Source organism: Ambystoma mexicanum, chromosome 3p, assembly GCF_040938575.1.
Source record: "Ambystoma mexicanum isolate Mex_15411 chromosome 3p, UKY_AmexF1_1, whole genome shotgun sequence".
NCBI classification, from domain to species: domain Eukaryota; kingdom Metazoa; phylum Chordata; class Amphibia; order Caudata; family Ambystomatidae; genus Ambystoma; species Ambystoma mexicanum.
The window spans coordinates 30720849-30746137 of NC_090925.1; the positions used below are offsets into that span (position 1 = coordinate 30720849).

The following is a 25289-nucleotide window of genomic DNA, read 5'->3' on the forward strand; positions in this document are numbered from 1 at the left end:
TCAATAACCCAGTTCCTTAATCCCATATTTTCTATCTGCAGACATCATACCCTTCGAGTCAGACATACAGTGCACAGAGGTCCAGCCCAAAGAGCCAGCCGTGTGTTACACATCACCTTTGAAGATACGGTATACGCCCAGTCAAGACCGGCGCCTCTATGGGAATCAGGTGAGCGTTACAGTGGCACGCACAAGCACACACTGAGCAAGGCTGGACACGAGAAGGAACAGCTTTTTCAGGGCTGATGCAAACCAGGCTATGCAAGTTGAAAGGCCAAGGGACTGATCGACTGCTGTGGAGAAGGTGAGAGAGCCAGCCGAGAATTCCATCCTTTAGGGAAGCCGGTTTATAGTCATAATGTAGAAAAAAAATGTCGACTTACAAAAATGTAGAAAAAAAATGTAGAAAACAATAATGTTGAAAACCTATACATATAATGAAAAGAGTCAATTTTTAGAAAAAAAAATGTCAAAAAAAATGTCAATTAGCACTATCAATAAATAAGCAAGAAGAGTATCATTTACTAGGGGGGTCCCCCCCAACCCCCTCACCCACCCCCCCATTCCCCCTCACCCAACACCCCCCGGCCACCCCCCCACCACCCTCTCACCCCTCATACTCAACACATTTTAATTATATATATATATATATTTATTTATTTTTTCGAAAAAAATTCTAAAAAATGTAGAAAAAATTCGACATTATTGTTTTTCGACATTATTGCATTCTACATTATGACTGACCACCAGGGAAGCCATAAGCATTCCACGACTGAAAACGAGCGAGCGGAAAAGAGAAACCTTCAAAGTGCTTCCAGGCAGCCTGTTACCCTCCGGGGTCAGCGACAGAGTTGGGGAGGAGCAGAGGAGGTGTTGGTAATGGCCTTGACTGCTACGGGAACAGCATTGAAGATAGAAGACCAATTAACACAACTAGTGAGTTATTGAAGGCAAACAAAAGCCTGGTTTGTGTTAAGAGCAAAAGAGGCATGTGACAAGAGTTGAAGGTTGCACTTGTGCTGATAAAACATGTAATGAAGAGAGCAATGATTGAATACTGAGAAAAGTATACAAAGTAACAGAGTGGTACTGCGCAGCGGAATCACACATTCGAAAGTCTCTGTGAAATGTTCTGAGTAATGGAAAGCGGGAAACAAAGGCAAGAAAGTAACCTCGATCCTGAACAGGAGTTGACTGAGTGAAAAGCAATCTATATGAACTTTGAAACCACCAAGAGTAAAGAGGACATGCATTTTGAAAGATGCCAAGAGGGCAAAAGATTAAAAGTACCAAGAGGCATTGGTGTTTTTTGTGTGAACTTTGAAAGATGGCAAGAGGGCAAAAGTAAAACCACAAGTACAAATAAGTATTGGTGTTGCATGTGAACTTTGAAAGATGCCAAGAGGGCGCAAGGAAAGAGAATAAGGAAACTACAAGTGTTGATTGTCAAAATGTTTAAAAGAAGGTCAAAGTGGTCATGCAGAGGTATACGTAAAATCCTTGCAGTCTCGAAAGTCCTCGACAGTAAAATAGAAAGACAGGCATGTGCCCAGGAGAGGGAAGCCTGTGCTGATCTGTGATGAAGTGAAGAGTTCAATGTGAAAAGGGAGGCAGCCTTGAGCCTGGCGGAGGGAAGCCTGTGTTGAACAGTGACAAAGTGAAAGCCGAGACAAGAACTGTGTATTTGTGCTAAGGCGGACAACGCCTAAAGAATTGATTAGACTGCCAAAATCTTGAAGCCCACGCCTGAACTGTTCAATTGTACCAGCAAGCCAGGGTGTGCAAGACTAATAGAACTGTGCCATCCACCTACCCCTTTTAAGAAACTCTCGAGACCCCGTGCTTCTGAACCGGGGAAGGGAGTTGTTACCTAAGCCATTCTGACATTTCCTTTAAGACACTATTTTTCCTTTTTGTTTTTCCTTTACACATTTGTCATTTCAGAAGGAGGGCAAGGTTAGGTTTTCTTAATATAGGCCTTTTTATTTTGACCAGACTGACTTTGACTAGTTTGCTGTTAATTTTATGGTCGAGATTACACCCATTTTAGAGTTGGGGTCAGTTAGGAATTTTACCAACCCCAGTAAACTGCAAAATAAAGGTTTTCAAAACTTGCATCTATTGTGTCTGTGTCTACTGTTGATACGATGCTTTCCTTACAATACATTTATGTTGCCCAATGACAAAAGTAGTCAGTCTCTTTGCAATTAAGATATTATTTGTGCAGTAAAGGAGTAGTCTTAAACTCTGGTGTTAATTGGTCAAAAGGCATCAGGAGTTAGTCTAGAGCATCTACACCAAACATACACATGAGTGCACCTTAAGATGGCCAGTTTGAGGACCAAAAATTACACATTGGTCTGGTGTCTATTTTCATGTATAACCAACAGATGTAACGTAAACAAAGTGCGACACATGGCTAATAACACGCTGCCACTGCATCGTGCAACTACTGCGCGAATATGCGCTCGGAAGGTAAGCACTGTCAGGTGAATAACAAATATATTTGACCACTATAGAGAGATGTAAACAGAATTTTAGAAGACACCTATTTTTTTGATAGCAGGTGGCTAGTCCTTCGTGCACCTGCACATGAACATATTCATAGGATGTGATTCAGATGAATGCTAGGCCAGCTCGTGTAAAGAACACACAGTAAGATCTTCACAGTGAACAAGTGAGTTGCTTTATTAAATAAAAATATCGATACCAATAGATGGGGTGTTATTTTCCTCTTACAGTTAAAATCAGCAAGTAAAGACAGAGGAAGATTTTAAACACAGGTAGCAGTTCTGACAAATGGTGCATTACGTGAAAATGTAATGTTGGGGGGCCTCCCCGCTAGATCAGTCTAGTTTGAAGAAAAAAGAAAAAGGAGATATGCCCATGATGGAAAAAGAGACATAAAAGGTAGGCAGAAATAAAAGTGGATATCATTCTGCCACTGAAAACTAACTTTATATTCGACATGAACACGTTGCCCACTGCAGTTAAGATAAGGGGCTCCATAACAACAAATTGCATTTTTTGATTTGTTTCATTATGAATAATAGTACTGCTATAAGTTAGCATTTAACAAAATAAGTAGGATAATATATATGTTGATCATCAATGAGGGTCATAAAACAAAAAAAAAACTTAATATTTATATTGTAGTCATCAAGAAGAGACTTCATATGACATAGGAGTCTAGCTGTTAAGAATCCCTAATAACGATGTCCTGATGAAGGCTGCAGTATACAAGGGTAGTATTGTATGGTGCCCTCCGTATGGCTGAAACATGTGTCAACATCACAAATCCTTTTTTTCTAAAATGTTGGTGTATATATAATGCAAAAAGGAATTACACACCATTTGAATGCATGGTGATAGTGATGTGACCACAGGCCCAGCCATGAACCCCCCTGTCCACACTCTCACTCTCTCATCATCAATTCACCCTCCTGTTCACCCTCCCACTCAACCATTGGTCCAGCCATGCACCCTGATGTCCAGCTATGCACCCTCCTGACCAGCCATGCACCCTCCTGTCCACCCTCTTACTCGCTCATCCATCCATTCAGCCTCCTGTTCATCCATCCAGCAACCGATTGTCACGCGGCACCTGTGATTAATTTGATGGTGTCATCACTTCTTTCCCGGCACTGACCTTTCCCCATGTGGCCAGGGAATGGCAGCCGCTACCGGATCCTGCCCCTCTGTCGGCTACATGAGGGAGGGTCAAATGGGGGGAGACAACCTATGGGGGAGCAGGAGGGCACCATCGTACATGGTATTCCCCTTCCTCTCTTTAGGATACCCCATCCGTACACAATGCCTTAATGGCATATTGTTACACCTCTGCTCATCCTTCTAGGAAGAGTACTGAAGAACTTTCCTCAAGATCTGTATGGAAGTCTCATGAAAACACCTTTTCAGACTCTATTTGCAAGCCATTGAGAGCTGACTTGCCCTTAAAGAACACTTACCCAGACTTTGTATGTCAAACACTAAGAATGGACTACCATTCCCATAACCACAAGGATCCTGGGACGAGGAAGATGAGCCGAGTAATGCAGAGCGGAAAAGACCAAGAGTACTGGCTGTGGTCTAGTTGTGAGCACATAGCTGTAGCCGGGAGATTTAAACCGCATCCAGAGCTGACTGGGGCATGATGCTGGAGGGTGAAGACTGCTTCTCTCGGTTCAGACCGAGAGACTGTGGGGTTGCAGAGAGTGCCATAGAGCCATCTTGTTCAAGGAACAAGACAGGGAAGGCTGTCCTCAAGAGAGAACACGCTGCGGGAACGCCAAAAGCCAGCAAAGGCTCCTGGTCGTTCACAGGTGTTGCGCGGCAGCGTTTACCTCATCAACGCTGGACACAGAGCAGACGATCCCAGCAGGAAACACGAGTGGCAGAGAAGCAGAGGAACGAAGGCGGTGAGATGGGAAGAGATGCTGAACGCGCACCACCTGCTTGCTGCAAGAAGAAGGAAGCAAGCCAGCAAGAGCCGGTGAGTCTCAGAAAGGGAAGCAGGGACACCAGGGCATATTGGCAGCCATGTCACATGCAATTAACTATGAAAGAAGCAAAGAAAGTGCTTGAATGAGAAGTAAGTATTTTATTGAAAGGGAAAACAGAATGAAATTAAGAGACATTAAAGTCTGCGAGTGTATGCAATACACATATAAAGAAAGCCCTGGCAGGACAAGTATACCAGGAAGTTACAAGCGCGTTTAAGAAATCCCTGGCAGCAGAGTATACCACACAGTTGCAAGTGTGTGCATATAAGGAAGCCCTGGCAGGACAAGTATACCAGGAAGTTACAAGTGTGTGCATATAAGGAAGCCCTGGCAGGACAAGTATACCAGGAAGTTACAAGTGTGTGCATATAAGGAAGCCCTGGCAGGACAAGTATACCAGGAAGTTACAAGTGTGTGCATATAAGGAAGCCCTGGCAGGACAAGTATACCAGGAAGTTACAAGTGTGTGCATATAAGGAAGCCCTGGCAGGACAAGTATACCAGGAAGTTACAAGTGTGTGCATATAAGGAAGCCCTGGCAGGACAAGTATACCAGGAAGTTACAAGCGCGTTTAAGAAATCCCTGGCAGCAGAGTATACCACACAGTTGCAAGTGTGTTTAGGAAAACCCTGGCAGGAGAAGTATACCAGGAAGTTACAAGTGTGTGCATATAAGGAAGTCCTGGCGGGAGATGTATACCAGGCAGTTCTAAGCATATTAATTTAAGAAATCCCTGGCAGAAGAGTACACCAGGCAATTACAAGTGTGTTCATATAAGGCGGACCTGCTAGGGAAATATACCAGCCAAAGACAAACTGAACAGTATATAATAAATACATCAACTAAAGAGGTCCTGAGAAGGATACGTCAGGACTAGCAAAAAGGCTGTGCTGATCACAAACAGAGGAGTATAAACCTGTCAGGACGTTTACCAGGTATTCTACGAAGATACACATGTACAGCCAAATTGTTTTGTGTACTAGTTGTATTGCTGAACAGGAAAAACACAAAGGTGTTATCTTTGAACATACAACAGAGGGAAGAGGAATCCAGGGGGAAGGGAACCACCCTCTGGAATGTGGAGTGCTATCCTTCTGGAACCTGTCTGGGAGAGATTTGTGGATGGTGGTTTTTCACTTGTGTCTTGCGTTTATACTAAGCCCGCCTTGCACTACACGGCAACCCAGATCTGCCTTTCCAAAGCCAGGTCTATTGGCTTTGCCAGTGCTTGTATTTCCGGCCCCATGGTCCGGAGAATGAGAAGTCGAGAAGGCTCTCTGCCTGTGAAAGAATCCCGGCTTCACTGCCTGCTCGAGAGTGACCCTCGGCTACGCAGTACAGCAGCTCAATCAAAGCTTCAAGGCACTACGCTATGGGTGCAGATGGTCAGCGGGAGTCAGTGGGGGCGTTCCACCTGGTGACGCGTGGGGCCTCGGCGGGAATGTGGCCCGTCCAGAAGGCACACACGTGCCCGAGATTAGAGGCCGGCCGGGGCACCACGCCTTCCAGGGCGACAAACCCGCCATGCAGGTTCCAGAGCGGCTCCCGCCTGTTAGGGAGAGCCTGTGTGCCTCTACAAGGGGGAGGGGCCCAGAAGCAAGTTCCCTGAATGACCCAGCACCAAAGACATCGAATAAAACACGAAGAGGGGTTGTTCTTTGACCTGTAGTGTGCACTTCACTGTCGTCTTTGCTTCCATGTGGCAGTAGGGTGGGCCACGGTGGGCACATAAATCCCAGGTGTGTGGGGACAATATGACTGATCTCTGCTGGCTTCCTGCTGGATCTGCTGCCTACAGCCTCTAGGGGGCAGCAAAGGCCCACGTATGATGTCCTCCCGGGAAGAGTTTTGCAGCTACTAGTTAAGCGAGCCGGGGGTTGGGGAGCACCAGGAAGCAGCCCTGCTGCTCGAGGATTTGGGGGGTCCTGCGCGCACCTGCCCCAAGACAAAGCCACAGGCGCAGCGGTGCAAGGCAGGCCGGGGGCTGGAGGACTAGAGAAGACACAGCTTTCCGACTCAGGGCTCCAGGCCTTCCTTCGTGGAAGCGCCTCGCCGCTCTCTAGGCGCTATAGGAGTTTTGCTGTCGTCATGCTGTTCAGCCTTCACTCGTGGAGAAAGGGCTCCTCCCTCTTTGGACACACGGACGGACAACATGCGGACGTGGAGGAAATCGACCTGCGGCAGCATAAAAGGTGCGTCCTGGGGCCCTGCCCCTCTTCTTGTGACTGTCCCAAAAGTGTAGGCGCTGCATAGCGCCTGACATAGAAGCATGCAAGTGCAGGCGCTCACAGTGCCAGAGTACACGTCCTACTGTTAGTCCCTGCAAAAAGTGTCTCCGCTGAGGAGCCGATTCTGAGCATGTGACCCAAAGAGTGTGTACATACGACATTCTCCCCTGAAGTGGGTGCACGTATTGCAGGGGAGATGGAGTGCTGTCAAGCAGCAGCAGCTGCTGCTCACATCTCTCGATAGTCGTGGGGGAAACCTGTGCCCCAGTGGCCTTGCCAGCAATTCTTAACAGACTGCCACTTTTTTAATTTAAGAAAGTTTTCTTAAACTTTCATTAAACTTGAAAAGTAGTGTTGCAGTCTAGGTAAGGCTAAATTTATAAAGGTACAAATGTGCATTGGAGTTTAACAGCAGCTCACAGGTGCCCTACTTCACCCCTTTCTTTGTAGTGCTAAGCCAGTGCTGTTGGGCGGAGAATTCCCGATGGTTGCTAAGGCTGTTGCCAAGCTTTAAATCAGGCACAAGCAAAAGCCAAGGCGTTCTTGTCCCTGCACCACACTCTTTCTTTGTCAGGATATTATGGTGTTTGTAAGGAAAGTGTTCCTGCTTCATGGAAGAACACTTTCTCACGTTTCGACGCACCTCAGAATCGGCGCCTGAAAGTAATGCACCCGGAAAGACAACATGCGGACGTGGAAGAAATCGACTTGTTGCAGCATAAAAGGTGCGTGCCTGGAGCCCTGTCCATCTTCTTGTGACTATCCGAAAGGTGAAGTTGCTGCATAGCGCTTGACATAGAAGCATACAAGTGCGGGTACTCACAATGCCAGAGTACACTTCCTACTGTGAGTCCCTGCAAAAAGTGTCTCCACTCAGGGGCCGAATCTGAGCTTGTGATCCATACGACATTCTCCCCTCAAGCAACACCCCTGAACTGGGTGCAAGTATTGCAGGGGAGATGGAGTGCTGTCAAGCAGCCGCAGCTGCTGCTCACATCTCTCGATAGTCGTGGGGGAAACCTGTGCCCCAGTGGCCTTGCCAGCAATTCTTAACTGACTTCCACTTTTTTTAATTTAAGAACGTGTTCTTAAACTTCCATTAAACTAGAAAGTAGTGTTGCAGTCTAAGTAAGGCTGAATTTATAAAGGTACAACTGTGCAGTAGAGTTTAACAGCAGCTCACATGTGCCGTATTTCACTCCTTTCTTTGTAGTGCTAAACCAGTGCTGTTGGGCGGAGAATTCCTGATGGTTGCTAAGGCTGTTGCCAAGCTTTAAATCAGGCACATGCAAAAGCCAAGGCTTTCTTGTGCCTGCAACACTTTCTTTATTTATCAGAATATGGTGTTTGTAAGGAAAGTGTTCCTGCTTCATGGAAGAACACTTTCTTACATTTGCAGGGACCCAAGACTCGGCCCCTGAAAGTAATGCAGCCTAGTTAGGAAGCGCTAGGGATGGCCCACTGGAAATACTAACCCCCAATCGGATGCACCAGTTCTCTCCCAAGTGAATGGTTGCTACTCTGTCGAGAAATGCCATTACCTCCACGTCCACTCTTCCTCGTCCCAGTACTTACTTCATGAGGCACCCGCCTCCGACACAGGACCTTCTTCTATTTCTTTAAATCCCTATAACTCCTCCCCCACATCCATGTCACTCAGTTTAAATTTTTCCTGCCTCCGGCAGGTTGGACTTTTTCTTCCCGGTGCGGGGCACCAGGGAGCACCGATTGCTGGCCCCGTGGGGGGGCTGTGTGGCGGGGCCCTCGGCTCCCTCAGGTGCGGCACTGCTCCTGGGCCCCCTGCGGGGCTTGGGGTCACAGTTGAGCTGGATTGCCTCGCTCGGTTCTTTGCTGGGCTCCGGACCGCAGCGTGAGCATTGTGTCCCGGGTCCTGCACGGCCCGGGGGAAGGTAAGGAGAGGGGAGGACTGGGCTTGGTGTTTTTCCCCTCTCCTCCTGTTTTGGCCATCTTGATTCGACTTGGCAGTGTGGGCTAGCCTTCCCTTTTGTTGTGAGGCCTCTCTGCTTCTTGTCGTGGGGTGACAGTGGCAGAGAGTCTTTGGGAGTGCGGGGGCTCTGTTCTGTCGCGGGCATGTCACATACCACCCGCTCCTCAGACACACACAGCACAGGATGCACCGGATGTTGGCTGCATTATCTGGGGGAAGGTAAGGAGAGGGGAGGACTGTGCTTGATGTTTTCCCCTCTCTTGCTGGTATGGCCATTTTGACTCCTTCAACATGCCGTTTTCCTCGTGCTTTGTGTGCACATCTTTATTGGAAATGATGGCAAGCACTTGGCAGTATGGGCTAAGCCTTCCCTTTTGTTGTGAGGCCTCTCTGCTTCTTGTCGTGGGGTGACTGTGACAGAGTATTTGAAAGTGCGGGGGCTCTGTTCTGTCGCAGGCATGCCACATACCACCCGCTCCTCAGAGACACACGGCCCAGGATGCACCGGATGTCAGCTGCATTCTCTGGGGGAAGGTAAGGAGAGGGGAGGACTGTGCTTGATGTTTTCCCCTCTCTTGCTGGTATGGCCATCTTGACTCCTTTGAAAGGCCGTTACCTCGTGCTCTGTGTACACATCTTTATTGGAAATGATGGCAAGCACTTGGCAGTATGGGCTAGCCTTCCTTTTTTGTTGTGAGGACTCTCTGCTTCTTGTCGTGGGGTGACTGTGACAGAGTATTTGAAAGTGCAGGGCTCTGTTCTGTCACAGACATGTCACATACCACCAGCTCCTCAGACACACACAGCCCAGTATGCACCGGATGTTGGCTGCATTCCTTGCATGCTGCCTGTGAATACGGCGCAGATTTTGGACACATCTGCAAGCGGCCGGAAGGGTACCGGCCTGGCATAGTCTACACTTCGGGTTCGAGTCTCAGCGGTGCTGACTCGGTCCTTCATCCTTCCTAGACCGATGCATTGGAACGATTTAGAGCATGGGGCTACCAGCTACTGGATACAGGGCTCAAGCCACCTCTCAGTCATGTGGTGTGTTAGTGGTGTGTTTGGGTCTGTGCTAGCTATGGACGCAGACTCCTTGTCCTGTCCTCTTCCTCTAAACTGCGCAAGGGAAAGTCAAAGGAGTTGATTTGCTTTTCCCTTGTCCGGCATGGGATTATGGAAAATGATCATGGAAGTAACGGCCATGCAGGGGGTTCCCAGTGTCTCTTCTTTTAGGCCCTAGGTCCTCCGGTGCTGACGTGTTGCTTTCACGCCTCCTCTCAGACTTGTGGGAAGTGATAGGGCACATGGTGGCACATGTCTGTGCTTAGAGGGGTTCTCAGAGCCCCTGGTGCCGGAGGGGGATGTCACTTCAGTGGGTTTTCCAGTATAGGCATACCTCAGGTAGGGGGTTGCCTTTGATGTCGGCTATCCGGGATGGATTGCTTTGCCCCGCTTTGTGACAGTACTCTGCCCTTTTGACGCCAGCCTGGTGGCTCCTCTGTCGGCTGAGGGGGCCATAGTCTGCTGGACTTCTGGCCTGTCCAGTATCTTCCTTTTGATAGGTCAAATCTTTTTGTGGGCTGACAAGCATGCTGTTATATTGTGGCGCAGGCCTGTTTCAACGTCCTGTGATTTCCCTCTGGTGCAAGTGCAGTGACTGGCGGTTTTCCCTGGCTCCTCGTCTCTATCTTCTCGGAGGTGTATGGGACCGGTGGGGTTCGGCTTCCTGGGTAATGGAAGGAGCCCAACAGTTGCCGTGCCTGTCTCCTCCTGTCCAGGTATGCATTGTTAGAACTTTGGTACCCAGCTCACGGTCCAAGTAGTTGGCCATGGGATCCGTTCTCTCCGAACGGTTGTTGTGGGTTACCGTCTTGCCCGTTCCTCTCCCTGTTCAGGGTCAAGTTTTCTACTTGCGGGTGTTCCTGGTCCCTATGCCTTCTAGGATGTGTCACCTGCTTATGGGTCTCAAGACCCTGCACTGCTTGTCCGGACGTCTGGGGAGAGCGTACTCTGGATGTTGTGCAGGGGGGGCGCTTGCTGGCTGTTCTGGGCTGGGTTCTCAGAAGGCAGTATGTCTCGACTCACCTGTTGCTGAAGTTACGGGGCACGTGGCGTCTTGCATGTTTTCCAGTTCCTTGAGCCTGTCTTCGGTTACGTCTCCTGGTGTCTTATACTCTCTCCCACTGGCTCCCGACATCTCGGCTTTCGTAGTTTTGTTTTCAGTGTCCCCAGCGCTGCGAGTGTCCCTGCTATGGTGGCGGGGGGTTTCAGGTCTACAGGCTGAGGTGTGCATGGTCCTTCCTCCTGTGACCTCTCCTACTACCAACACCAGCAGAAAGGGTATACATTGGGGGTCCTCTCAGCTCAAGGGTTGTGAGATCTGGGGAGAGCCGGTGATCATCCAATTGGCAAGAGTTGTGCCATTGTGCAAGCTCTGGTGTACTTCGAGGAGTTGCTGGACGGTCGGCGGTTTTTGGTCCGATCGGACAATACGACGGCCTTGGCATATGTGAACTGCAAAAGGGGTTCCGGCTGTTCCTTGAATGCTCTGGCAGCGCTGATAGGCACCTGGGAGGAATCTCATCTGGTGTATCTGCTGGCCTCACGTATCAGAAGGGTGGACAATGTTCAAGTGGATCTTCTCAGACGCCGGTTTTCACTCCTCTGCAGAACTGGTCCTGTTGGCCCAGGTCTTTGCGGTGACCTGTGTCAGATTAGGGTCCTTGGTTCTAGACCTGTTTGCATACCCGGCCTCAGCAGAAGTTCCCCTCTTCTGCTCTCGGTTTCAGGTTGAGGGGATTGGGGGATGGACGCCCTCTCTGTACAGTGGCCTTGGGGTTTTCCTTTATGCCTTTCCGCCTATTCCCCTTCTGCCCCGGGTGGTTTGGCGCATCTGAGTGTCCAGGGTGACTGTGTTGTTGTTAGCTCTGTTCTGGTGCCGCCGGGGTTCGCTCCCCTCTCTGTTGGAGCTTCGTTCCTAGGAACCTTGGCTGGTTCCGAGGTGGCCGTGTCCCCTTCAAGGGGATCTGCGGTTAGAATTCCACCGGATGCAATGGGCGGTGTGGCTATTGCTCAGTCTAGGTTGATATCTCAGGGGTTCTCAGATCCTGTAGTTGAGTCCAAATGGATGCTCTTAGACCCTCCACTCTGAAGGTGTTAGGCAGACATTGGGGCCATTTCCGAGACTGGTATGGGCAGTCTGGGATCCCTCCCCTGCGTTCTGGCCTCTGCTATCCTTCGGTTCCTCCAGGAGCGGTTTTGACAGGGGCCTGGCAGTTTTTCCAGGCTTTGCTCTCAGCGGGCCTCCATGAAATTCCTTTTGGGGGACTCTGACGGTCACTTGGATGGGGAGGTGTTGGTGGGGAAGTTGATCCAGGGTTTTTCTTCTTCCCTTCCTTGTGCTGATAAAGGGTTTTCCTTTTGGGATCTCCCTCTTGTATTACGGTTCCTTCACGGGCCTCCTTTTGAGCCAGTTTCCGAGATTGATATCAAACATCTTACACTGAAATCTGCTTTTCTTATTGCCCTCACTTCTGCCCGTAGGCTTGGGGAGATTGGGGCTCTCTTATGTCACGCTCCTTTCCTGAGGGTGCTGCCAGACTCGGTGGTGCCGGGTTGTGGTCCGAAGTTTCTCCCTTCAGTTGTCTCTCGGGTTTCACACCTCTCAAGGTCTGGTTCTCCCTGACTTCTTTCATGATCCAAGAACGCCTGAGGAGGTGGCTCGGCTTAACATTGATGTCCGGCGGGACGCGTTGGAGTATTTGGCTTGGTTTGCCTTTTCCACCAATCTGATAGTCTTCTGATTGCTTGTGGTCTGGCTGGGGCTGGGCATAACGCATCTGTGGTTTCCATTTTCCGGTGGTTCCGGGTTGTGATCTCTAGGGCCTATGTGGCTTCTGGCCTGCCTGTGCCTGCGCACAATCAGGGGCGGTCTACCAGGGGTTTCGCGGCTTCCTGGCCCGATGTAAGGAGGGTTTTTCTCTGCAAGAGATTTGTATGGCTGCCGCCTTGGCTGGTCTAGACATTTTCATCAACTGCTATGGGTTGAGTTTCTCCCACTCGGGGGTTGGTTCCTTTGTGGTTGGAGTTTTTGTCTGTGGGGATGTGATTTAAGAGTTATTGTGGGTGTGTTTTGCTGCACTGTTTTTGGCTCTGTCTCATTGGGACCTTTTCCCCTTTGATGCTTTGGTATACCTCATGAAGTAAGTACTGGGACGAGGAAGAGTGGACGTGGAGGTAATGCTCTGATTACTTACCGGTAATCTTCATTACTCCTAGTCCTACTCTTCCTCGTCACAGTACTGACGACCCTCCTCACCCTCCCTGCGGGGAAGGTCCCATGCTCCGGCTTGGTAATATGAAACTGAGTGACATGGATGTGGGGGAGGAGTTATAGGGATTTAAAGAAATAGAAGAAGGTCCTGTGTCGGAGGCGGGTGCCTCATGAAGTAAGTACTGTGACGAGGAAGAGTAGGACTAGGAGTAATGAAGATTACCGGTAAGTAATCAGAGCATTACCCCCCAAATACAAGTATAGCATTCCTGCAGAAAAGGGCAGGCACTTTTTCATGGAAAGCATTAATTTCTTCTGAGAAGCATCAGTCCCCTCCCCCCGAAAGAAGTACACTCCACCGCAACATGTGGTTACGGGCACTTTGAAAGTGTTGCACCCCTACTGGGGAGTACTGGTAATGTGAAGAATAACATTCTTGAATCCCTACTGAGAGATACTGTTACTCTGCCAGGTATTGTGCTCCTCCTGAGAAGTGTCAGTCCTTTGCAACTGAAAGTGTTGCACCCCTACTAGGAAGCACAACACTCTCCAGTTGCAAGTATTACCTTTAAATAAAGAAGTGCCTACTATTGCACTGTAAGTGTTGCACCCCACTGGGAAGGGCTGGAACTCACCCATTTGCATGATGGGAACCTTGCTGAGGTGTGCCAGTACTCTCCCATCTAACGCATCCCATCTTTCCATCAAAATATGTCTCTCCCTTTAAAATGATTACATCCACACTGAAAAGTTCCAGTACACTCAATGCTCATAAGTGCCAATACACTCCCGTTATGAGATTTGTATCAATGCGGAGAAGTGCCGGTACACTTCCGTTATAAGTTTTTTTATCAATGATGAGAAGTGCTGGTACACTTCTGTTATAAGTTTTGTATCAATGATGAGAAGTGCCGGTACACTTCCGTTATGAATTTTGTATCAATGCTCAGAAGTGCCGGTACACTTCCGTTATTAATTTTGTATCATTGCTGAGAAGTGCCGGTACACTTCCGTTATGAGTTTTGTATCAATGCAGAGAAGTGCGGGTACACTTCCATTATGAGTTTTGTATCAATGCTGAGAAGTGCCAGTACACTTCCGTTATGAGTTTTGTATCAATGCAGAGAAGTGCGGGTACACTTCCGTTATGAGTTTTGTATCAATGCTCAGAAGTGGCGGTACACTTCCGTTGTTAATTTTGTATCATTGCTGAGAAGTGACGGTACACTTCCATTATGAGTTTTGTATCAATGCAGAGAAGTGTCGGTGCACTTCCGTTATAAGTTTTGTATCAATGATGAGAAGTGCCGGTACACTTCCGTTATGAGTTTTGTATCAATGCTCAGAAGTACTGGTACACTTCCGTTATTCATTTTGTATCATTGCTGAGAAGTGCCGGTACACTTCTGTTATGAGTTTTGTATCAATGCTGAGAAGTGCGGGTACACTTCCATTATGAGTTTTGTATCAATGCTGAGAAGTGCCAGTACACTTCCGTTATGAGTTTTGTATGAATGCAGAGAAGTGCGTGTACACTTCCGTTATGAGTTTTGTATCAATGCTCAGAAGTGGCGGTACACTTCTGTTGTTAATTTTGTATCATTGCTGAGAAGTGCCGGTACACTTCCATTATGAGTTTTGTATCAATGCAGAGAAGTGTCGGTGCACTGCCGTTATATGTTTTGTATCAATGCTCAGAAGTACTGGTACACTTCCGTTATTCATTTTGTATCATTGCTGAGAAGTGCCGGTACACTTCCGTTATTAATTTTGTATCATTGCTGAGAAGTGCCGGTACACTTCCGTTATGAGTTTTGTATCAAAGCAGAGAAGTGTCGGTACACTTCCGTTATGAGTTTTGTATCATTGCAGAGAAGTGCTGGTACACTTCCGTTATGAGTTTTGTATCAATACTCAGAAGTACTGGTACACTTCCGTTATTAATTTTGTATCATTGCTGAGAAGTGCCGGTACACTTCCGTTATGAGTTTTGTTTCAATGCTGAGAATTGCGGTTACACTTCCGTTACGAATTTTGTATCAATGCTGAGAAGTGCGGGTACACTTCCGGTATCAGTTTTGTATCAATGCTGAGAAGTGCTGGTACACTTCCGTTATGAGTTTTGTATCAATGCTCAGAAGTACTGGTACACTTCCGTTATTAATTTTGTATCATTGCTGAGAAGTGCCGGTACACTTCCGTTATGAGTTTTGTATCATTGATGAGAAGTGCCGGTACACTTTCATTATTAATTTTGTATCATTGCTGAGAAGTGCCGGTACACTTCCGTTATGAGTTTTGTACCAATGCAGAGAAGTGCCGGTACACTTCCGTTATGAGTTTTGTATCAATGATGAGAAGTGCCGGTACACTTCTGTTATGAGTTTTGTATCAATGCTCAGAAGTACTGGTACACTTCCGTTATTAATTTTGTATCATTGCTGAGAAGTGCCGCTACACTTCCGTTATGAGTTTTGTATCATTGATGAGAAGTGCCGGTACACTTTCATTATTAATTTTGTATCATTGCTGAGAAGTGCCGGTACACTTCTGTTATGAGTTTTGTATCAATGATGAGAAGTGCCGGTACACTTCCGTTATGAGGTTTGTATCAATGCTCAGAAGTACTGGTACACTTCCGTTATTAATTTTGTATCATTGCTGAGAAGTGCCGGTACACTTCCATTATGAGTTTTGTATCAATGATGAGAAGTGCCGGTACACTTCCGTTATGAGTTTTGTATCAATGCAGAGAAGTGCCGGTACACTTCCGTTATGAGTTTTGTTTCAATGATGAGAAGTGCCGGTACACTTCCGTTATGAGTTTTGTATCAATGCTGAGAAGTGCCGGTACACTTCCGTTATGAGGTTTGTATCAATGCTCAGAAGTACTGGTACACTTCCGTTATTAATTTTGTATCATTGCTGAGAAGTGCCGGTACACTTCCATTATGAGTTTTGTATCAATGCTGAGAAGTGCCAGTACACTTCCGTTATGAGTTTTGTATCAATGCTCAGAAGTACTGGTACACTTCCGTTATTAACTTTGTATCGTTGCTGAGAAGTGCCGGTACACTTCCGTTATGAGTTTTGTATCAATGCTGAGAAGTGCTGGTACACATCTGTTATGAGTTTTGTAACAATGCTCTGAAGTGCCGGTACACTTCCGTTCTAAGTTCAAGATGGCATCAGTTCTGAGAAGTGTACGCCTTTGCACCCTGTTTCAAGTCCTGGCAACCCAAGAGAAAAGGCAAATGAAGATTTGATGGTGTCCTTCACCAATGTTATACGGAACACATGTTAAGCAAACATTATCAAAGGCAATAGTTTTGGCTCTTGTATAGGCATTAGATCAGCATTTTCCAGGATTTGTCATAATCTACATAATCTACCGAGATGATAACAACCTTTGGCAGCTGTTTCCATTTTATGGGCAGAAAGTAACATTACGGTAGTACCTGAAAATGTCTCTAGTATGCCTATGTAAAAAAAAAAAAACTGTTGGCTTTGCCAATGCTTGTTACTATAGTCAGTCCAGCCCTGTTAAGCAAAACGTCCCTTTTAGTATTAAATAAACCAATTTAGAACTCAACAAACATTTTAGTGATATGACCCCTTTGTCCTTGACTAACCCAGTTTTGACAAAGGTTGACCCTCTGACCCCTCTGACCCCGCCTACATGCCTTTATCTCTTTTACACATTGGGCACACAAGGCAAACATGACTGCATGTGCCCTTCTCATGCCACATGGAAAACAGAGTTGAAATATCAGGTAGGCTACAGAAGTGCTAAAGTAAAAACAAACACTGGCAAAGACAATAGTTTGCTTTTATGTAGGTATGCGGTATGCCTTTTTTTCAGGTACTGCCAAATGGTGCTATCTGGCCACAGGATTGCAACAGCAGGCTAATGGTTTTAGCACCTGGATATATTATGACAGAGCCTACCAAATACCTATCTAATGAATATACAAGAGCCAAAAATATTGGCTTTTCCAATACTAGTTGATCACATGGATTCAGTGCAAGGGACAGTTGCAAGGACACACATATTGATTATAAATGAAGTGCTTGAAAGCACACTTGGTTGAGCCATTTGTATTACATCAGGAGCTGGTTTATATTTGCAAATATGCCATTACCGTACAGAAGATTATAAATAACATAGGTTTTCCCTTAAAAGCATAGAGCTAGTTCAAGTAGCTTCCCGGGGAAGGGTGCATTAGTTAGGGAGGAACGTGTATTGGGTGAAAATGGTCTTGTGTACTAGCACGGCCATGGGTGGGTACAAATCCAAACAATGCCCACTGCCGGTGTTCCACCCTTGCTCGCTCGCATCCCAGCACTCTCCTAGCTTCACTTTCCATGCCCATCATTGTGGCTTATAGGCAGTGCTTAAAACCCCACCTAATTGTCAAAACTCAAAAACATTTGGACAATTATACCCAAGTGCATTATCTCGTTATTGTGCTACTTTTTAATATTGTGATTCCAGAGCCCTCAAGTTTCATGTGGGCATGCGTGAGAAGGCCACCCAGTCCTGTTTGTTCCCTTTGAATCCTGTGATTTGTAGTTTTTTCTTTCCCTATTTACATTTAGGAAAACTACAAGTTCCAGAATGTCAAGCAAAAACAGGCCTGGATAGCCTTGTCTTGCATGGGTTTTGGAAAAATGACAGCTCTGCGATTCCTGCCTCTCTGCCACATCAGGATAGCCATCAGTGAGCTCAAATGTACTTCAAGAAAGCATTTGATTGGCCTCCGTCTATGGTTAGAGGTGTATCTTGGGATTACCCCCTGGCCACGCTGTCCCTTCCACCCTCCGTGGCAACTCAAAAAGCAGTGGCAGAGAAAGAAGCGTGTGCGTAGTGTGCGTAGCGTGTGCGTAGCGTGTGCGTAGGCTCAGACGAACTAGGAATGGATCGCCCAACACGCAGAAAACGCACCTGCAAACAATTATGACCTTTTCCAAAACATGGCAGCATTTACCTTTTGAAAGCTGCCACTGTTCTAATGTTCCAGTTTGCACACTAAAAATCCCTGACTACAAATGAATAATTCTTTTTCGAGAATCATTATCACAATTCTTCTTACCCATCGTCCACAGAACGTTTGGACCGTTAATTACCAGTATTCGTGTAACTTAGGTCATGAGCGAATAAGATATTTTGATATTTCATTGGATACAGCTTTCTTTATTGACAAGGTGATGGTGGCCTAATTCATGGTTGGATGTAAAGATTACATTCACTGTATAATATGCAATGATGGTGAGCAACAGGCATAGCCGGTGTAAAGCCGGAAGACATGTATGGATCAGCACGGAACATCTGCCTTCAATGCTAGGAACATTTAATCAGATTACTTTGCAGCTCTCAAACTAATCCATGTCAGGCGTGAATAGACTGAGAAAGTCAAATACAACTGTTGGCTTAATCAAGGCTTGTTTTTAATAGGGCTTCAGTGCAAAGAACAGATATAAATCAAGGCTCACTTGGTTCAGACATTTTTATTACACCCGAAGCATATTGTACAACTGCTATTAGACCATTAACTCTTGGCAGAAAGCTTAGAAATAAGACAGGCCAGCCAACGTTTGATGTTACTGCTTGATAAAGATAGCTCAAAGAGATTGCATGTTTTTTGGCTGGGCGGACATGACCATAGGAATATGTATGGCCCTGGGGCAATCAATGGGTGGGTAAATAGCCAAACAACACCTACAAGCTCTGTGTCACTCCTTTCTCTGTAGTTGTACTCCAATGCAATCGTTTTGGCTTATAGGTAGCTCTGAAGCGCCACCTAAAAAGCAAAACAAAAAATCTTGACACTGACTTATGGGTCTTCTCACTCTCCACTTTGTCTAATCACCGTACTTTCAACCCTTTTTTCATGGGTTTCCTTACGCCAGCCCTTCTTTTATGGTTGAAAGATTTTCTCCCGCTCTCTGTAGATTTTCAGTGCAAAGCTCACCCACAGTTCCTAGTGTTTTTCTATTGACAGTGTGGAAAGGCCCAGTATTCTACTCTTTCTACTTTGAGGGCCACCTGAGCTATTAATGTAATGTGTTTCTGTTTGCCGCACCGACCAGACAGCAGTAGAAACCCAAATGTTTACTATTCCCATTGCTGATTACGAGTGCTTCCGGATCCAACTGCAAGGTCATGGTGCACTTCGGAAGCACAGACTGACCCACGCATATTTGCCGGTCACCTGAAATGTTAGTGGGTTCACCTGAGAATATTCTAGGGTAATCCTCCATTTTCTAGGTGTTCTTTGGCGACAGCAAAGAGGCATTTATTTCCACAGGGGGGCCTTGTGTGCCCGTGACAGAGGTGCTCGGTACGCGGGTGCCGCACCCCTTGAGAAATTCATACGTTGGCTCCTCTGGCCCATGGTGCTAGAGTGCATTTTCTAGCGCTATGGTTTGTAAGTTGGGTGAATGGGTGCAGTTCACCTGCACCCATTCACCCAACTTCTGCTGTTTGCTGTCTGCTGGGAAGGGTGGTCAATTGACGTGTGGATGGCTTAGTCGAACTGTTTCTTGTGGGTTAGAACCATTCTTTTCCCACCTTCGTGTGACACAAAGCCCTTGATAGTCTCCAGCTTTTCCCTTATCTGCCCATTACCGGTCAGTCCCGTGTGCATGTCAATCATTTTCATGAGAGGGGACTGGTTATTTATCAATGCATAGTTCTACGTAACTTTGCAGAATAATATCCCAGCAAATAAACATTTTCTAATCTCTGACATTTGGAATTAAAACTATGTTACCTGAAGAAAGTAGTTTACAAGTTAAATCAAAATGCAGGCCTATAATGTCAAATTGTGCACACTTTGAAATATTTGAAAATCTAGTCTCTGAGCATTTTAAAGAAATTCGATAATCTCCAAACACATAGAGATCCGAAAAATATGACTACAGAACAATGGCAAACAGTGGAAATATTAAGGAATGCTGCTATCGTAATAATAATACCTTCAGACAAAGGTGGTAATGTAGTAGTCACGGATACCCAAGACTACATTGAGGAGGCCATGAGACAGCTAAAAAATGGTAACTGTTATGCAAAACTAGAGAATAATCCAATACAAAAGTTTAAATTACAAGGTTGAGATTGGTTTAACAATGGCCTCTTGGACATGGATGGAAGCCAATGTTTAACAGTATCTCATCCAATCATGCCAACAATATATTTTGTACCCAAGGTATCTAAGGTACATATGAGATTATATAAACCACCTGGCATACATATAATCTCTTCATTTGGATTATTATTGGAAAATACTTCAATCTTTGATACATTCTTAATCCCCATTGTCATTTCTATCCCTTCTTATATAGAGATACAACTGACTTTTTGAGCAAAACCTCTGGAACACCAAAGAAGAACTCTAATATGTTGGCAACCCTAGATGAAGTTATTTTGTATACGATCATCAAACATGATATCCGATTTATTTAAAGCTGTCATTGTGGATGAAGTCAGTTAGTTACAGGGAACACTATGAGATGGTTAAATACATGCTTACATACTATTTAGAATATGATGTGTTTATGTTCAAGAGATCATATTATCTCCCTTTATGTGGAACAGCAATGGGCACACAATGTGCTCCCTATTATGAAAATATATTTATGGGCCTATGTGGAGAAGATGCAAATCGATTTTATGTGCCTATGTGAGGATTAAATGCTACAATCAGAAGCATATTCACCAGATGCAAATAAGATTGTCCTGTGGTGTAGGTATATAGACAATCTGTTTATCATGTTGGAAGGTTCAGTATGTGAATGGTTACAATTTGTAGAGAAATAAGTCAACCAATATGATATTAAATTGACTGAACACCACAGTAGAACCGAAATTATATTTTGATATAAAGATCTCAGTACTTGGGGGAGTATACAGACTATGATGTATGATGTACAGAAAAGGTACAAGTATGAAGGCTGTATTACATTCAGACAGCTTTCACCATGAATACATTGAAATGGAGTACACCATATGGGGATTTTATGAGAATAAAGAGAGACTGTTCCGATGATGTTGAATGTCTCAAATGATCATGACAAACCACATTATGGTTCAGAGAAAGAAATTATCCTAAAATTATAATAAACAATTCCGTTGAGAAAGCAATAGCGCTGACGAGAGAAGATTTATTGATAAAGAGGAAAGATAAAAATGAACAATCGGGACAGATTAGATTTATAACAACCTTTAATAAGAAATCTAAAGTGGTGCAAAAGACAGACACTCAACAAACATTGGCCAATTTAAAGAAGTGATAAAGAGATCAGTGATCATATAGGGCAGAAATGTGTAACAATAGTTAGGAAGCACCCATCATTAAAGAAATGATTAGTAACAAAAAGCATGTAGTTTTGGAATATATGCAACAGATTATACCAATCTACGTACCAAAAGAAAAATAGCCACCAACAAACCAATAACGTGAAAGCAAATTTGTCATTTATGCTTTAAACTGCAGTTGTGATAAATGGTAAAAGCACATTTACAAGGACATTATAGGGAGAAGACCTTAAGAACAAAAAGAAGCAAACTATATAACACACCTTGATAACAGGAGCCCAAGCGGGCATAATGTTTATGAGGATATGTGTTTTAATAGGGACATAAACATATAAAGTATAAAAATACAAAGTAACAATATCTCTTTGATACTGATGATACCCATATATGTAGATGACTAATGTTGTAAAACAGGATAATATAACATAATGTGTACAGTGGTATAGGAAGGGACATACACATCTTTTTCTTCATTTAAAAAAAATATTTGTAAGGGTTTAAGATTTTCAGGATTTCTAGGGTTTAATTCTTTCACCTGGTAAGAGTGAGCCTTTTTTTCCCACTCTTACATGTGTTTTTGCTATGTGCTGTAAATTTTTTTGTGCTCATGTATGGAGTCTCACCCACTCCGTAGGCATTATCTTTTTACTTTGTGTGTCACGTAGCACCTTTAGTGTGACACATGGCTGTCTTTTTAGACTTCCCACTTTAAACTCCATTTTCTGGGACTGACTACTGTCTCTCAGAACATGTAAAGTTGCCATTGACTTTACTAGCCCTTTTAGATTTACAGACCCAGTACAACCTATCTTCCAGAGTACTGGAAGGGTTAATAGTTATCCCTTTTTGTCTGATTCTCATGGAACATTATTTTCTTCCCCTTTCTCTAAGATTTGGCTGGTGACCACATCCCATTTTTATTTTACCGCAGGCTATGAAAATAGCCTCTGTAACGTTAAAGGCTATGGTGGTAGCCTCAAACTCTAACCCGCTGGACCTCTTTTATTTTTATTCGGTTCCGGTTGGGTTTATTCGCCATTTCTATTTGTAAAGGTCTTTCTCGTGTTTTGCTCTGTGAGCCAAACCAGGTTTGGTTCCTTTGTTCGACGTCCTTTGGCGGGCTTCTGCACAGAAGCCCTCCCTAGGTGCCTGAGTGTCTGGACGGACAGGTTGTGAGGGAGGGGTTTGAGGCCCCCTGCACAAGGTCTCCTTGGAGACCCAAGTCACACTCTACTTTGATTGGTTAGGTGACTGTCCTGCTCGGACAGCCACCCTGCTATGTGATTGACAGCCAGGCTGTCTGAATGGGGTAAAACTGATTAAAAGCAGATCTCTGGGACTTGGAAGGCAGAGTCGCCACTGGATCGAGAGAGCCAATGAGAAGCTGAAGAAAGACGACTGCTGCAACTACTGGACACCCGGTGAAGCGGTGCGGCAGGTCCGAATCGCCTGAAACTTCGACGACAGAGGAGATCCACAAGGAGACTTCTCCCCTTGAGACTGGTGGGACTAACCGGCTCACACAGCCCCTGGACCACCTCTTAAGCCTGGTCGTATTTGCTGTGCTACAGAAAACTGGATAGCCAGTGAGCGAGAGTCCATTTGTGCTTTTATGGAGTGCACCTTTTATTCAACGCTTTGCTCTGCTGCTGGCTTCTTCCCTGGGCAGTGCAGGACCCTCCAGTCTTCCTCCTTCTTGTCACCACGACAGTCGCTTCAGGAACCGTGAGCCTGCAGGAACTGCCAGGAACAACCGCCTCAGCTACAGCATTCTTCTTCATTTAAGGTACTGTGCAAATCCGGTCGTTCGTTCCGTCCGACCGCGGTGAAAGTGTTTGAAATATTTTGGCTCACCGAAGGCTTGTCATTCTCTTCTCCTTTAAATAACTTTTCCTCCCTTTTAAATCGCTGGAGTGCCATTTTGCTCACACTTCAATTTTTAGCTTAACTGGTCCAGAATTGATTGGGGGTCATTGCAGTGTATTAAGATTGTGATTTTCTGCTGCATTATAAGAGTGAACTGTTTTATTACTGAAGGTGTAAATACATGTATATTCTTTTACTGGCACTTGTAGTCTTAATTGTGTGTGGTGTTCCTAAAGGGTACTGCATATGATTCTGTCTAACACTGGTGTACAGTGGTGAGGCTAAAGTATTGTGATTACACTTAGAGTGCTGTTATTACCTTGGCTCAACTGAACACAAGGCTAAACACCACTAAAAGCAACTTTAATCATGTCTGATATGGAAAACTACAGTCAGGAGACCCTCCTTACTTACACTGTTGATCATTTGAAAAATCTGTATAGAGATAGGAATCTCTCTGTTAAAGGCAGAAAGTCAGAATTAATTGAAAAGTTGGTGGAGCTCCCAGATGCTCCAGAGCACGGAGCTGCCCTGCGGGACCCAGCGGGGTGGCAGAGGGGGGGGCCCCGCACCCATAACTCCAGCCATTCAATCTACGTGGCGAGCGCCGGGAGGGAAATTCCAGTGGGGCCAAAGCGCAACGCATCAGAAAGTGCCGACATCGTGCACACCCCCGCGTTAAGAACTGGGAACCACATCCCAGCGACACCCGGTGCCGGACCGGAGGGGTAACAATCCATACCCAGCATGGGGCTGGGAACCACAAGCCAACAGCATCTGGAGCTAGACTAGATGTACAGAAGCCCATATCTGACAGGCCCAGCAGGGGATCTGGTGCTTCACCACATCATCACACCGGCGCACCGTGAGGCCATGCAGGTGGTGCCGCGATTGGGTCTTCATTAGGGGCAAGTCTTCAGTGCAACTCATGAGTAAAATCCATCCAGGAAGCACCATCCTGCGGACCCCAGTGGCGGCACACGGGGCAGGCAACCCCCACTAACAGTAAACAGTCGTGCCTGGGAAGGAATCCATGGGGGCTAAGCTCGGTGTACGCAGTAACCAGCACCAGCCCCCACCCAAGTGCCCCGTCTTCTGAACACAAGGCAACAAGCTCACCATAGCCACTTCCATCCCCCTACCGGCACCACCATGTCAAAAAGTAGCAAAGCGGCAAAACAGGCAGACATTCTGGCAATGATGCTTGCCTCCAATCAGAGCAAAGCAGAAAAATAGGAACAAGCACTGAGTGAGACGGCCGGCAGCACCCGCAGAACGGAAGAGCCGCAGGTTGATCACTTTCCCACCCTGGCGCTCACCAAAGAGATCCAGAAGGGCACAGACGAGGTAACCAAGAAAGTAGCCTTCATCGATAAGAGAGTGGAGGAAGTGGAAACACGCACCGAGGAGGTTGAAAATAGCTTGTGCGACAACACATACAAATTGGAGCGCGGCCTGAACAGGATAGCAGCCCTAGAGGCCAGATGCGAGCAATCTAATCCAAGCAAGAGGACACAGAGAACAGGTCCCACCGGAATAACATGCGCCTCCGTGGGATCCCCACCACAATAACCGACGACGAGCTCGATGGCTTCACCAAAGACCTGTTCATATTCATATTAACTTTACCAGATAACGCTCCTCTAGAAATCGACAGGGTCCACCGCACGGCACCAAGACAAGCATCTTCCTCCCCTCCGGACGTCATCGACCAGATCCACTTTTTCAGGGTCAAGGAGGAGATAATGAGAGAGGCCAGATCCTCGAAACAGATCATCTTCAGAGGTGCCAACATCGCTCTGTATCAGGACCTGGCGAGCATGACCCTCCAGAAACGGAGGGCCCTCGGCAACCTAACAGAATGGCTGCAAGCACAGAAAATTCAATACCGCTGGAGCCATCCAACAACCCTAAGCTTCGAATGGGAGGGAACCCGCAGGCTGATCCGCAACCCAAAGGAGGCGGACCGGTTTCTAGGAAAAGAATCCACTGATGAGGACTCTGAGCCGACGGGGCACTCCCAATCACAGACCGGCTCGCCATCACCCAACCGCTGGTCATGCAGCAGGACCTGAACTGACCGAGGGGCCCTAATGCTCCGCCCGCGGCAGATGTGGAAGGTTAGTGCATTGCCCCCCGGATTACCCCTGG

The 25289-nt window shown here is 46.2% G+C and overlaps 1 protein-coding gene across 2 annotated transcripts in view; it reads left to right on the forward strand.

The window, feature by feature from the left end:
* The first annotated feature begins 6189 nt into the window (after positions 1-6189).
* LOC138580097 (transient receptor potential cation channel subfamily V member 5-like) overlaps positions 6190-25289 on the forward strand; it is a 388386-nt gene continuing 369286 nt past the window's right edge. Inside the window, exon 1 of one of the 2 annotated variants that reach the window (XM_069650376.1) lies at positions 6190-6695. In XM_069650376.1, coding sequence (XP_069506477.1) covers positions 6592-6695 — 104 coding nt within the window. In that variant the 5' untranslated portion in view covers positions 6190-6591. Of the gene's footprint in view, positions 6696-7275; positions 7457-25289 lie in introns of those variants that run through there. The other variant, XM_069650377.1, reaches the window with a different exon arrangement.